Source organism: Cyprinodon tularosa, unplaced genomic scaffold, assembly GCF_016077235.1.
Source record: "Cyprinodon tularosa strain WSP-4 unplaced genomic scaffold, ASM1607723v1 ctg89, whole genome shotgun sequence".
Lineage (NCBI taxonomy): Eukaryota > Metazoa > Chordata > Actinopteri > Cyprinodontiformes > Cyprinodontidae > Cyprinodon > Cyprinodon tularosa.
In genome coordinates this window covers 1,741,679-1,757,581 of record NW_024039662.1, presented here as the reverse complement: position 1 = coordinate 1,757,581, position 15,903 = coordinate 1,741,679, and the positions used below count along the sequence as shown (strand labels likewise).

At 38.7% G+C, this 15,903-nt stretch overlaps 1 protein-coding gene across 2 annotated transcripts; it reads right to left on the bottom strand.

The window, feature by feature from the left end:
* Positions 1–5,782: 5,782 nt before the first annotated feature.
* sox10 (SRY-box transcription factor 10) lies at positions 5,783–15,037 on the bottom strand. Of its 2 annotated transcripts, none has more exons than XM_038273755.1 (4): positions 14,882–15,037; positions 11,623–12,472; positions 8,492–8,760; positions 5,783–8,331 (listed from the first exon to the last, which is right to left on the bottom strand). In XM_038273755.1, the coding sequence occupies exons 2-4, from the start codon at positions 12,051–12,053 to the stop codon at positions 7,574–7,576; spliced, it is 1,458 nt and encodes a 485-aa protein (XP_038129683.1). In that variant the 5' UTR covers positions 12,054–12,472; positions 14,882–15,037; the 3' UTR covers positions 5,783–7,573. The 2 variants fall into 2 exon arrangements, with proteins under 2 accessions (XP_038129683.1, XP_038129684.1); XM_038273756.1 differs by having other exon boundaries at positions 8,600–8,760.
* Positions 15,038–15,903: the final 866 nt, after the last annotated feature.

Genomic DNA, 15,903 nt, shown 5'->3' with positions numbered 1-15,903 from the left:
ACCAGACAAGCTGCTACCACCTCTGTACTTTACAGCTGGGGTGATGATGTCAGCATTTTACACTGGTTCTGAAGTCATGGCTTCTTCCTCTCTGACCTTTTAGCCCATGTTGGTACAGGATTTGTTTAATTGTGGATAATACCAACTGTTCTGGAGTCTATATTTGTTTTAGGTACCAAAACCTATTTGTCTTTGGCAAACAGAAGTCTTCACCTTCCTGAATGATTTGATGGTTGGACATCTTCATCCTGTTTTTAACTTTAATTTTTTACCAGATGAAAGCAACGCCTTCAGGCAAATGGAAATTACACTCAAAGATAAAGATTTTTTGAAGTCTACATTCCCTTTAGGATACCCTTGGCTGATTTTCTTTAGATTTTTCCATGGTGACACACAAGGAAGCAGTCTGTTTGAGATTTTTCCTTAAAATGCATCCATTGGTGTCCATGCAGTTTATTCAGCTGTTTAAAATTACCAGATTCTTACACAACCATTGAAAATCTTTGTTTTTAAGACACTCAAACACTGAAGGTGGCATGCCACATTGTAGCTACAGCTGCCCTGGGGCTCACTGATAGAAGCAAGGCTGCCGTACCCAGGCGCCACTGGGCCCTTTGACCACCATCAATAGGCAATGCAGCTGAAGGGTCTTGGAGCCGGAGCTTGAACCAACAACGCTCTGGTTGCAGGGCAACCTCCCGCATCCGACACCACTGTGGCCCCGAAGTCAGCAAAATATCCTAAAAACATGATGGACCTACTTATATTGTCATTATCTCTCCTAAGAAATAATGGCAACTTTCAGTTATAGACTGAGTAAAACAAATATTCCACTAAAATAAGCAAATACATGGATAATATAGAAGAAAATAAAAACAGGCACTTAAATTAAAAAGAGACATTACTTTTAGAAGAGCCTAAAGCAACAATTGTTCTGCTGTGTAGCAAAACGTCTCACAAAGAAAGTTAGAAGCTTTTGTGGTTTTTAAGCAGAATTTTGACAGAATTACATTAAAAGGACCAGAAATATGTTTTCAGTCCATGTCATGGTTTTGGTTATGTTGTGCCTTACTTTGCTCCTTGTTTTCTAGTTTTATTGGTTTAATTCCTATGTTGTTGTAATTTCTAGATTTATGTTAGTTCTCATGTTTTTCTGTTGTCCTCTGTTGCCCTCTTGTGTGTGTGTGTGTGTGTGTGTGTGTGTGTGTGTTCCTTTCCCCTTGGCTCCCTCGTTGTCTCCTCACACCTGCTCCTTGTCAGCTCATTAGCCCTCCCTTTGCCTCTGTCAGCTATTTATGCTCTCCCTCTGCTCTCACTCTTTGTTGGTTCATTATTCATTAAAACTACAAGTATTCACCTCAGCTTCTCTGCCTCTGCAATTGGGTCCTCCAAACCTCAACCAAAACGTGACAGTCCATTTTTCCTTTTAATTAGCTTAGAAATTATATCATTTAGATTTTTTTTTTTTTCCACATTAAATAGATGTAAAACATCTTTTCTCTACAGAAGAAGATAAATGCCTCATCTTTATGAACATTTTGTGTTTCCTTATTTTAAAAGCTAAAATTACTGATGGCTGTTAAATTTGGCAACAGATTTTCTATGACTTAGACACTTTTATTTCATTTAGTACAGCTTTTCAGACAGTAAATGAACATTTCCATTCCATAAAGTGCAGCAGCGCAGATATTTAGAAAAAATAAAAGATTGTGTTTTATTAAAAAGTCATGTAATATTTCGCAACTCTAAACACCTTTTACTTAGACTGAGAACATATAATAATAATAAAAAATAAATAAAACTTTACTGATGTAACAATGCAGTAATTAACTCTGCATTTAACCCATTCCCTTTGGGGAGCAGTTGGCTGCCACTTTGGGGCGCCAGGGGAACAATCAGGCAGTCTGTGGGAGAGGGTTTTGAACTCACAACCTCAGGATTCCAACCCCTATGCCCTAACCACTAGAAACCCACACCTCCACTCCACCATCAATGGCTGTTTTTGATATGAAAGGTTGCAGACCTTTCATATCCAAAATCGTATTAGGTTAAGATGGATTTTGCAGTATTGTTATATCTAACTGACCTTAAACAGCAAAAATGTTTGATTTAATGTCAGAAATTGAGAAAATGATAGCCTATATTAATTATTTTTTCAAATGTCTTTCTTCCACTGTAAATGAGTTTCTAGCCTAAAAGTTCAGAAAACACAACTTTTCATCCAATGATGTTTAAGAATATGAAATGAAGCAATGATATCTCTTAGCATGGGCTACAATGCCAATTCTAAGGCTTTAGGAGTCCAATATTACCACAGCATTACCACAACCATTGAGACATGGACCAGAGGAAAACCTAAAAAATTTTCTGCCTCGCAAAATAACTCTAAAAGGAAACACTAACGAAAACACAAAAACCCGGAGCAACACCTGAGGCACTACATGCCTCATTTGCCTCAGTTATAGCTTACGGTTTTATTCGATATTAGGAAAAGAGATTGGGTGAAAGTGCCACCCATATGAGAAAACCAAAAAGAACACAATGTGCCATCTGATATTTATCAAAAACAACTTGGTGAGCACTAAGATCTCTTGAAAAGTAAGGGGGTACATACTGACAGTCAAACATGGGGGTGGTAGTATGATGATCTGGGGCTGCATCAGGGCCCTGATGATTTGCTCCATCAGTTTGTGACTGTAACTTTAATCATACTTGGGATTAAAGCAGGACAATGATTCAGTGCATATCCACAAGCTCCCCTACAAGGTGAGAAATTAAAAAAGGAAAGTTTTGGATTGGCCTAGTCAAAGTCTGGGCTTTAGTATGACTCAGATGCCGAAGTTTGGCTCTTTGTTGATTGTGAGCTTATGCTTGAAAACGCTATCTAACCTTTATCATTAAGATAAGGTCTCAAATTAAGCAAATTCTTATTCCAGCGCTTGTGTTTTAAAACTTGATCCGAATCCAGGGTGTGAACCAGGCAGACATAATTTAATGTCCTTATTTAGTATTTATTACTTTTTTTTAAGAATCTGTGTGAAACATCTTTAACCCAGGAGTCCTTTGATTGGAGGGGACAGTGCCTCAGGCTGACGCCATGCTTGTCTCATGGGTTAGAGAGGGAGGACATGTGATGATCATCCGCCCAACCACTGCAGGGTCATCAGGCCACATGAAAAACAGCAAACAAGATGATTTCAGGCTAAGTTTTTGTCTGCCGTTTGTTTTCATCAGGTAGGGCTGCAGAGCCTGAGGTGGGTTTCCCTATATTGTATTTAACTTCAAACCTATTGTCCCTCTTTCACTTATTGTACCAATGAGCTGTCCTTACAACAGATTAAAGTGTAAATGAGCTAATTCATAACACTCAGTTTTAATTTGTTTCTATTATTAAAATATAACAACATTACACGGTCATAGCTCTGTGGCTTATCCATGTTAAGATCAAAATCCAGTGGCTCTATATGCATAGATCTTTTTTCATGTCAATATTTTTTCCATGTCAAAATAACCCATTTTAAAGTTTGAATGCAAACTCTGTCTCTGTTAATAGGAGCAATTATTTAAATCAAAATAATTAGCAGCTTATATCTCTCCTGACACCCTCCTTATGGGGTCTAACTTTGCAAACTTTCCCAAATCATGCCATTTTCAACATTCTGCACCTTTTACTCCATCCCAGGTTGAACGAGATGAAGAAATGTGGTTTATTTCATAGGTGAGCATTGGAGGAAGTGATGGGGAGGGTATGAGCAGGGAGGATTGCAGAGAGTAAGGGTCCCTTTGTATCCCTGTGGAGCTACAGACGAAGCAGTTAGTTGGGTAAAGGCTCCCTAACTCCCCCCTTTCCTCCCTTCCTCCCCCAAACATTCCCATCAATGGCCCTCTTTGTCTTTCCAAAGTATCACACAGCCGATTACAGGGAGGGAATTAGGAGTCAGGCTTAACCCACAGTACAATGAGAAACTAACAAATATGGAAACCAGGAGAAATCTGAAACATGCATCAAGGAATCTGAAACCAACCATTCCTTCTTTAGGCTACTCGATCAAGTTAGGTAGAGGAAATCTTTAAACTGACCCTGATTAACTCAGAGGCAAACCAAGCAGCTCCACACCAGCAGGAGGCCCCCAAGCTAAAACAGTTAGATTGAAGACTTTTGAAGACTGATGGGAAAGAACTGGTGTCTACTCTTCTCATGGCTAAGCAGATAATTCGGGGTCCCCACTAGTTAAAACTTACTCTCAGCTGGTCCAGATAGATGATCAAAAGCCAGGCCAGACTTGATAGAATAATATGAATTAAATAAATAAGACTCAACGTCACATCCTCACAATTTGCATGGGTGGTTCTAGACAGGATCCAACTGTTATGGCCCTTGTACTAAAAACATCACACTAAATCAATGTCTTATGATTAGACCACGGATGAAACTTTAACTGTTTGGCCTCTAGGAAACATTTACCCGAACATTTCCGGTTCACTTAACAATAATTTAGAAAAGAACGGCTGTCCCCTTAAGCTTCTGTCATACTGGGTGATCATTTCTTGACCCACAGGCAGAATCACACAGGAGTAGATCAAAGTAAGATATTTACCTTGAATTTAAGATATTTAAGGTAAGAATATTCACAAAAGTTTTAACAAGGCGATAGGGCAGTATTATAGGAGGGTTGGAGTTTTTGCATCTTTTCCAGATCTTCTACTGAGGAGAGAGGCTGATTAACAAAGCTGGCCTGAAAACAGATGAGATGATGGGTTACTTGGTGAGAGCTTGGGGTTGTTAGGTCCCAGGTTTGTTTTCAAGAAGGTCCAGGATTCAAGAGAGTCAGATTGATATCCAGGAGAGATGATTTGTTCAAGTGAGCAACAGGCTGGAGAGCAGGCAGGCTGGTGAAGTGCCTTATTAGAGCATAAAACTACAAACAGCAGCGGGCTGGTACGCTAACCCTAACCCTAACCTCTATATGAAAGAGGCACAGAGGAACCCAGAAGTTCCAAAAATGTATTACTTACCATAATACAATCTCTAATAAAAAAAATAACATTATTATTATTTTTTTTAATGTATCTTAAAATTTACATTATTATGTATCCAGTATAACAGGTTAGGGTTTATCCCTCCAAACCCACTCATTGGCATCCTCTACATTAGGCAGGACTGTCACTTTAACCCAGGTTTTAGTTGAAAATCCATAACCTTAGAGAGCGGAAATAAAAAGGGTTTGGTTTTAAGACAGGAGTTTTTACAGTGTAGTGTTTGGCCATTTTATTTACTTGCATTTATAACCCATAATTGAAAGCACAGATTAAATATAGGGATATGTAGGGATTGCAGAGTCATGTTTGAAGGTCTGCTGTCTACATTCCAGGTAATGCATTTGGACGTCTGTCAAGCAACTGTCCAAAATCATGACACTCGAGCACAAAGTCCCATTAATTAGGTGCTTAAGTTGCAGAAAAGAGAATAAAAGTCTATTATTCTATCACAAGCACTGAAAATGGGCACATTTAATAAGTTTTGATGTAGATTTGCAAAGATATATCTTGAAAAATAAAAATATTAATAAATATTTAATAATAATTTAGTTTTTTGTTTCAGGTAAATCTTCAGATCCTGTTATACTTTTTTTCTTTTTTGTATGCAACTATGATACTATTAAGCTGTGGTGTTCTTTACTCAAAAGAAGAATCTCATTGGTTCAGCTTTATTTTTCTTAATTTTCAGTCAGTCTAACAGTTTAAATCTTAACACTAGAATAACCAAAGAGGCAGCATCATATTCAAGCAGACAAATCATTTTATTCAAAGAAAAAGAAAAAAAGAGCACATATAATTTTCATATTTTAAGGCTTTGAGCTCATGTTTTTATGTGGTTTAGTCATAATCTGCTGGTCAAAAACATCAACTCTGTGTCAGTTATATGGGTTTATAATAAAAGGAAATGGCAGTGCAAAATAATATAAAATACACTTAAATAAGACACGAAACACTAAGAGCCGACCTGTGAAGGTAAATGTTCAAATTACAAGAAAAAGCAGTGAAAGAAAATGAAAGCCAGAAATTTAAACATGTTTCAAATCATTATACATTTTACACAAGACAGCAAATAATATTTTTGTATATTTCACCTTTGCTTAAGGTTAATCAAAGCTTTAGAGAAGCTGATATATCAAAGTGATATTAGTTATGAAAATAAAGAGACATAAAAGTTATCAATAAAAAAAGCAAATGACCAAGAAGGTGTTGCTCTTCTGTATGAATCGTTAGTACGCATTAATAAGGAAAAGGCACATTCTTTCAGTTAATATCGAACTGCATTAAAACACTTCACATGTGGCAGGCAGCTGTTGGACTCTCAAACGCTGAATACTGAACTTTTCCAAAGAGAGAAACAACAGTGAAGTCTTCCAGTGTAGTTAGTGATGCCAGATGTATATATATAAAATAAAGTATTAATAGCAAATACAATGAAATGTGTTCTCTGTGGCACATTATTTTTTACCACGAACAATAAAAAGAATAAATTGATCATGAATGTTAAAAAAAAAAGCTCATAAATTTTCATACTTATCAGTGCTAATGTAAAAGAAAAGAGGCAAACGTAGATTTTGACACAAACATTTCCAAAGTAAAGCTAAACCTAAAAAAAAAAAAGGTCTACTTAAGTACAGAATGTCAGGTAGTTTGGGATGTCACGTTGGGAGAAACATCTATGAAAGTTTCTCTTTCTTCTATAGAAAACATAAAAGTTTTGGTTGTAAAACTTTGGTCATCTTACAAAAAGTTTGCATCTGCAGGCATAAATATTTAGCAGGTGCCTTCGTCGCCTATCTCGAAGACGGCGCACAGTTCAGTGAAAACATGCAACGCACTTTGCTTAACTGGTGTCTGTTTGCTTTGTTTACAACGAGGCGTCGGATGAACACATGCAAATGTGTAAACTGAAAATAATGCTGTTTTAATAATGCGGGAGATTAGAGATCAGTCCTGAGTTAGAATGGAAAGCCCCAATGTGTGGCATTTGATGCATTTCTTACAAACACAATTTGGCTTGCTTTTAGTTAGACCCCTCACAACCCCTTACAACACAAGGCCTGGCTGTGGAAAAGGCTTGTAAAAGCTGATGTACCATCTGTAATGCACAGGAAGTCTTCACACTAATGGGGATTTAAGCTTTTCTCCCTCTTATAAATGTTTAGTTGTGATGTTTTGAGTGTCTGAAGCTCTGCTGCAGTGCTGTTGAATAGGTGTTTTTCTTTGTATCGCCACGGTATTACTCTCCCAGACTCCTAAAACGAGTGCTGTCAGTAAATAAAACGCGATTCAAAAGCCCAACGCTTGATACTCAATCTTGCGCTGTGACGGCATTCTCTGCATCTGGCTGGGATCAGAAGGTGTGACCCGTTCTGCCTCCCCAGCCAACTCCCCCAGTGCCAGCCCAATCCCCCCAGACCAGAGCACTTCTATCTCTGACGTGACCAACAGAGCTGCTGTTGGTGCCGCCGCCTCTCCTGCTTTGGTCTAACACCGGGGCTGAACCTGCACCGGTTCTTTCTGGGTTCACTATCTGTCATGGCCGCGACAATGTGGTGTAGACGGGCTGTTCCCAGTGAGTCGGGCTGTGCGACTGCGAGGCACTGGATGGGTCAGGGATGGCTGTGTATAGGGGCCTCTGGGAGGGCCCCATGTAAGAAAAGGCAGAGTACAACCCTGACGCCTGGCCCGAGTGGCCGTAGTATGTCCCTGAGGGCTGGTGGTCGGCATATTCTGCAAACTGAGCCCTCGAGGCCAAAGAGGGGAATGCGGAGCTGTAGTGGGGAAGGCTGAGCGTCGTGTAGGTGACATGGGCACCTGGTGAGGCTGCGTCAGCAAAATGAGCCCCAGGACCCCCCGCCTCACTCTTGATCTGCGCCTTGGATGGATCCGAACCCATTGAGGAGCCGTGGTGTTGCTGCTGCTGTTGCTGCTTTGAGAGCCAGGCTGCTGAGTGTCCACTGGCTGCAGCCAAAGCCGTCGAGATGCCGTAGGCATAGGAAGAGGCCTGAGAAGCCGCGGCAGCACCTCCTGCTGCAGCAATCTGCCCAGCCCCTGGATGCCCGTTAGGGGGAAGGTACTGATCAAACTCATTGACATCAAATGGCTCCATGTTGGTCATCACCTCATGGCTTATCTCACCAATGTCCACATTGCCAAAGTCGATATGAGGTTTGCCAGATCCTGAAGCACCTTCTGCTCCCATGGGGCCACGGTTGCTGCCATTCCCAGCTCCCTCTCTCTTGAGTTCAGTCTTGGGAGTGGTGGGAGGTGTGGGAGGACTGTGACTCTGACCTATAAAGACACAGAGTGAATATTACTCCTCTTTTGTCTCACAGGTAAGAACATTTTACCTAAAGCTGTACCATCATTTGTATTTGCAATTCTTATAGAACTAACAGTGTGACAGTGATAGTATCTAAGGGGTTTCAGCAGGAGGGAGCCTTCAGCCCACCTGCAGCATGAGGGGGGTGCCCATCAGCCAGAGGGGACGCGGCTCCCCCGCTGTGGGCCACTTCCAGTTGGAGGCCCTTATAGTGGGACTGGCTGTGGGTGACCTCACCCTCCAAATGGCCATCGCCCTCACTTCCTGACCCGGAGCCGAGCTTTCCGTTTTTGCGGCGTCTGGGCTGGTATTTGTAGTCCGGGTAATCCTTCTTGTGCTGCTTCCTCAGCCGCTCAGCCTCTTCAATGAAGGGCCGCTTGTCGCTCTCATTGAGGAGCCTTGGAGGGAAAGGACAGATTTTAGTAGATCAATTTGATTTACAGGAAGCTTAAAAAGCTCAAAGAAATTTATTGTTAAGTAGGATATATGCTGGGTATAAGTATTTATTTAAATAAACTGTCATTATGTTTTTATAATATCATTGAATCTAAAACAAGTTATTTTGATTTCATGTTTTACACAAAGCCTTTGTACTCAGCTGACCAGATTAAACACAGAACCCTTCATATTCCCTTACATAGCTTCTCTATCAGTGCTGAAACAAGGCATTCCCACAGCATACTGCTGCCACCACTATGTTTGTCAGTAGGGATAGAAAAGTACATTGCACTTTTTCAATCTAATTCTAAAATAAACAAAATGAAACGCATGCCTCCTTCACAATTATAAACTACTTTGCCTTCTCTGATAGAAAGAATCATTGTTACAAGGCACTGTAAAATATGGAGAACAAATTAATAAAAATATGATCCTCTGAGGTGTTTTTAGGTTTTAGCAAACCATATTTGTGTCAGTGTCGCCTCTGGTTCCTCAGAAATCTTCATTTGATAAAAGTCCACAGCTGATAGATATGCCTGCTAGGGGGGTTATTCAGTAATGAAATAAAAAGGCCAGGGTTGCATCCTGTTTAGGATCATGGAACTGAACTCCTACAATTACTGCTGCTGGCAGGGATGGCATGAGAAAGCCCCGACCTTCCTTAGCCTCCCTGTTCATCGTGTTTCAGGGCCAATTAACTGATCCTGCCTGAACCCAAGGTCAGCTCTTTATCAGATTTATATTTTATCCAATCAAGTTAAACTCCCTTAACTAAGCCTCTTGACTTTAATTGGGAACTATTGTTTTTCACACATAACTGTCCAAATTTAAACTTTAGATCTGAGTTTTCATGAAAGAAGATCTAAACTTGTTCTCAGTTAATGCAATGATTTAGAATAAGACTTCTGGTGATGTATAATCGTTAAATTCAATTCATACCATCTGTAATGAATGATGTAGTATAAAATGTTAAGAAAATATCTTGACTGAAGAAAATCCCTCAGTAATGTTTAGTCATAATCATGTGATCAGGAGACACTCACGAAAACAAAATATGCACAATAGGTTGGTTGTGACCAAATAAAGGTAAGCCTCATGCAGGACGAGGAGCCTCCCTAAATTATTTTTAATATTAATTGCTAGATAAAAGTAATTTTTGAACCGCTTCCACATGCTGTCATCTCACTATGCTCCAACAACAAACATTTGAAGCCTCTCTGTGAGCAAAGGGTGGACCAACCTTTTCCTGATAACTGTTGAATGCAAATACATATTTCGATTTGAACACAGCACATAACCATTTTAATATGTATTTGGATTAGTTGTTGCATTTTTACCATTTTTAGCACCAAAGAGAACCTGTAAGTTCCTAGAACGTCAGCTGTTTGCCTTCTGAAACCTGCAGGTGCTATACTGGAACCTTAATTCAAATTTGTAGGAACTTACCAAATGCATTAATCAGCAACTCTGAAAGACTAAATAAAAAAAAAACTTATAAGCTCATGATTACGACTGAAGAGGTCTTTAGCTTTAAAAAGCTTTTTATTCCAAGAATCTCCTTGTTGTTCCTCGTGTCAAACCTAAAGCTAAGCTTTCCAGTTTGATAATCCTCTACTTCTAGACAGTTTCTCTATTTGGATACTATGGACATTTTTAAAGACCTACAAAAAAACAACCAAACAAAAAAAAACAAAAAAACATTGTTTTATCAGGCATATCTGTGCAGATGTAATTGTTCATTTTTATGCTCTTTATTAAAATTAAAATTGAAGTGTTCACATTAACAGGATAGAACATGAAACAGTTGTGTTAAAGTAAATAAATATATATTGATGCAAAAGATTTGGGAATTATTATGTTCAATGTCCTGTGTGTGAAAGGCAGGTTAAATATTTAAATTATCCTTACTTATCTTAAGGGCTGAAAGGTTCTGGGATGTGACCTCTAACTCTACAGAAAGTATTTCTTAGTCTAAGTGTGATTGTCAAGACATCTCCAGAGGGGTCTGCAACCTATTTTGCCACTGTTGCTACAAAAAGAAATTTTTCAAGAGCTATAATAAAAATATTATAAATTTTGAAATTTAACCAAAATTTTCTATTTTCCCATTTTAGAAGAAAAACCATAAATCATTTACTCTTAGTTATAGAAAAAAGGAATCATTGATATGTTAGAATGAGGCAAAATAAGTGATCCACCAAAAATATGAAAGATGAAGCCTCCCTAAAATAATTATATTGTACTATTGTAGATAATTTATGCAGACACTGAATTAAAATATACAGAAGAATCCCTTCTTATAACCTTAATTCCTAAACTAATTTCTTATTTGGTGTTGTTACATTGAAGGGGCCAAAGAGACACATGTGGCTCTAGAGCCACAGGTTGTAGATCCCTGCTAAAGGGGTTGAGATGAGGCAAGTTCCCTTACAGCACATAAAACATCTAAAGGAAAAGGATGTGGTGCATTTATTAAAGCTGTATTTAGATTGTTGTTTAATCTATACACTATATATGTTTTTGTACAATATGCTTTGTTTTCTTTAATTTATGTTTTGTATAATGGCCTGCTCAGCACTTTCCTGTACATTTAATCCAATTGTCTATTTAGTTTTGGTTCCTGTTCAACAATCAAGTTTTCTTAGCTCTGATGTTGTCTCTCCATTCTGTAAGTATTCTGAATGTAAGCATCAGCTCAGTGATCAGCGGCCCCCATTGGGCCCCTCACCACTGAGCATCAGCTCAGTGATCAGCGGCCCCCATTGGGCCCCTCACTACTGAGCATCAGGTCATTGATCAGCGGCCCCCATTGGGCCCCTCACCTCCACAGTTTCCCCAGGGTCTTGCTCAGCTCCGCGTTGTGCAGATGGGGATGCTGGTCGGCCAGTTTCCTCCTCGCCGCCTGCGCCCACACCATGAAGGCGTTCATTGGCCTCTTCACGTGCGACTTGCTCTTGCTTCCTGCGCTCACGCGCACGGGCATCGGCACGATGGTCCAGTCGTAACAGTTGAGCACCTGACTCACCGCCTCGCGGATGCCGGCGGGGAAGCGCTCGTCCTCGTCGTCGGACTTGACGGACGAGCAGCCCGCAGAGGCGTCATCCAGAGCCGCAAGCTGCGGCTGCTGCCCGCCGAGAGGCGAATCGAGTCCACCTGCCGCCCCGGAGGAATGACCCGGGGACAGGGAGCGACTGTCATCCGACAAGCCGGGACTGAGCTCCACTTCTGAAAAGCTCTGCTCCTCTCTCGCCATCTTCTTTGCCCCCCTTTCTCTCTCTCTCTCTCTTTCTCTCTTATACTCTTATACTCCTCTAGAGGACCTTAACCTTCCTGAAAGCTCAGCTCTACCTGTCGGGCTCCTGCTCCTGTTTAACTTGGACTGACGCACCGATTGGCAGCACTGCGTTCTGTCTCTTTTTCCTCCTCTGAAGTTATAATATAAACTGCCAGTCTGTCTCTACTCTGAGCCTCCGTTGCAAAACTCTGTGAGGGTTCCACATTAAAGTTCTTTCCATCCGTGTTGTTGGTATCATAGGCGGCTCAGTGCGCACCTTGGACCCCAGTTTACCTGCTAATGGACAGCGGTCTGTGCCAAACTCACCCAGCCTCACTTCCTTCCTCACTTCTCTCTCTCCTGTGTGTGTCCTGTGGTTGAAATCCAACAGCGAGGACCTGGAACAGCAAATGTTTTGGTATATGGCATGAATTCAGCAAACCCTGCTTCCTTGTTTTATTTATTTCATTTTTTCAAAATAAAATTCAACCAACTATGAATCAGGTTGATTTTAAATTGTGTCATAATGGTATGTTCACCTAGACAGGGGCGCTTCCACAAAGTGTAGTTAAGGGCAGACTTCTGGGGGTCATTGTTAATCTTGGGGTGAAACGCATGAAAACTGCAAACACACATTTATATATGTATATATATATATATATATATATATATATATATATATATATATATATATATATATATATATATATATATTTTTTTTTTTTTTTTTTTTTTTTTTTTTACTGTAATATCCAGTGCTCATTGTGCAGTTCGAACAGGTTTCTACGAAAAGCTAATAAATGGCAAAGATATATTTAAAAAATATAAATGCATTAAGTAAATAAACAGTGTGGCTCTTTAACCTGTGCTTTCCATTCATTAAATTCATAATGCATATAAGCAAACTTATAGGGATGATCATGGCACCAGTACAAATGAAGATGAAGTTGAGATGACAAAATACATTAGTCCTTTAATTAAGTTTGATAAAGCATAATTGCAAACCCTTAGATGGGTAGATGCGCCACCAAGTGGATGAACTGGTTACCTCTGAAATTGCAATTTGTAATTTCATGATTTCAAATAATTATTTCATTGACTGAATTTCCAGTGCATGATTTGTTTATTCTTTGTTTATTTTTTGTTTATTTCTTCTTCTTCTTCTTCTTCTTCTTCTTCTTCTTCTTCTTCTTCTTCTTCTTCTTCTTCTTCTTCTTCTTCTTCTTCTTCTTCTTCTTCTTCTTCTTCTTCTTCTTCTTCTTCTTCTTCTTCTTCTTCTTATTATTATTATTATTATTTTTTTTGCCAATCAGACCCTGCCACCATCTTTTCACCAAACTCTGTATCTTGATTATAGCAGCTTAGAAGATTTTCAGGACTATTTCACAACTTGTTTCACTTGGAAAACATGAAATAAAAAAACATTTTAATGAAATACTTCTGCTCCAATATATAACTTGTCATATTGTTTTGTGAAACGTATCAAATAAACATAAATGAAAGTTTACCCTAAAGAAAAAAAAAAAGGAAAATATTGTTTTTTTCTTTCTAAATCTGGAGCTTTTTTTTTTTTTTTTTTAAGTTTCGTGTAGGATTAGTACTTTCAGCAGCACAGAGCTCGGATTTCTGCTCTGGTGCATAATAGTTGGCGAGGTGATGGAAACATTAACCTTGAGTGCGCGCGTTTCCTTTACACTTGCGCAAGCGAGACACTGCGTATTTGTAAAACTGGAAGAAGTCTACCAGCACTTAAAAAAAAAACATCAATTTACCCCTCCCTTAAAATTAACCTTCGTAAAGGCGAACTTTTGTGCACAACAAAGAGGCTGTTGAACTACGCAATTATGGACGCTTGCAAACACAATTTCGTGCTGATTGGATTTCTAAATAGATACCTTCAGGAATTGATAAGTGTTTTACAGACAGTAGCCTAATTAATGGGTGCCGATGATATTCATTCCTATAAAAAAGGTGAAAGAAGCTCAACCACCTGTCCATTTTAAATATTCGCTAACCACCTGGTCTGCAAGTCCCAATTTGCAAGCTGTCATTGGGTCCCAAGAGATTTCAATGCTGCGCGTAAAAGGAAAAACAAATGCTCAGCATTTTGCTTTGCTGGTGACGCTTATGCAAATAATAAAAAATAAACGACTCTACATTTTAGATTGTCTAAACTGCTTTAGAAAAAAAAATGAACTTGTTGGTTATATTGAAGAGTATCATAAGCACATTTTCCGGGCATAAGGAATTCGGGCGATGGGATGTCATTATCACCGCCTGACTGGCCAATAAGTTGGCCTTAATTTGCTTGCTCCAAAACTTTTGTTGTTATTATTCTTTTTAGACTGTAAGGCCAGTCAAAACCCATCGAGCAGAAACATTAAATTTAAAGTATAAAAGAGAGTTTAAAAGTGCGCAAAATAGAGTTTCAGCAGTTGGACACCATAAAAAAAAAACAATTTGGTCAACGTTGCAATAAAAACACATCAGGGAATCAATGTGAAACAGAAGCACTTATTGCACAAATTAAAGTAATAATCTAACAATAATGCATCAAATAATAAAAGCTTTTTGGAGCAAGATGTTGATAAAAACACCTGGAAGACCAAAACCTCAAAGCCCAAAAGCCAAAAAAAAAAAAAAAATTATAAATACAATAACCCTGCATCTCTTTATCAGTAATCAAATCATAACATTACATTTCTGCTCTGGAGTTAAGGTTTTGAAGAAGATAAATGATCAAATCTCGGAGCCAGGGCAGCCACCATCAGCAGAGAGCAAAAGGTTTGAAATGCTAAGCGCCTTACTTCGGGAATGAGAAAAGGAGGTCGCCGGTTTTGCACGAGAATCCGTGAGTTCCCGAGTTTCCAAAGTGACGCTCGCTCCCCAGCCCCCTCGTTCGCAGCCCGAGAATGAATGCTGGCTCTGTATGTCTGTGCCAGGGCTTAAAGAGCCCCTTGTGCGAGGACAGGAGGAAAAAAAGAAAAAGAAACTGGGAAATTCTTAAAGAGGCAGAGCGCATGTATAAAGATGCAGGAGTCCGATTGGTCTATCTATCTATCTATCTATCTATCTATCTATCTATCTATCTATCTATCTATCTATCTATCTATCTATCTATCTATCTATCTATCTATCTATCTATCTATCTATCTATCTATCTATCTATCTATCTATCTATCTATCTATCTATCTATCTATCTATCTATCTATCTATCTATCTATCTATCTATCTATCTATCTATCTATCTATCTATCTATCTATCTATCTTATAAAAAAAGATATCAGTTTTATTCCATGTCTCAAATAATCTGTTAAAAACAAACTATCTTAAATAAAGCCCAATACTGCATGCATACATGTAAAAAAAAAGAAAAACTTATAAAATGAGCCTTGCCTGTTTTATTGCTTTGTTTTGTTTTGTTTTAGTGAAATATAATGCTTTAAAATTTTAAATTACATTGAAATTAATTTAAAAATAACAACATATTTATAAAACTGGTTAATTTAAACAACCACAACAATGAGTTTAACAATGTTGAACAACAATGAGTTGGTTCATATTGTTAGTTTTGTTTAGTTCTCTTATTTTTTCACCAGTTTGGGCTAAAGTTAGTTCACTTGTATGGATTTTCTTACAGTAAATCAGTCAAAGAACCCCTATATGCTCTGTCTTTGTAGTTGGATTTTCATCCTAGTAGGAGTTGAATGAGAATTTTCTATTTCACTTTCCAATGTGGCTTTCAGTCAAATAGGATGAAGTCAAAAGTTGTAAATGTCTGCAGTTCCCTTTTATTTGCCCAGTAAATCATATTATCTATTGGTTAA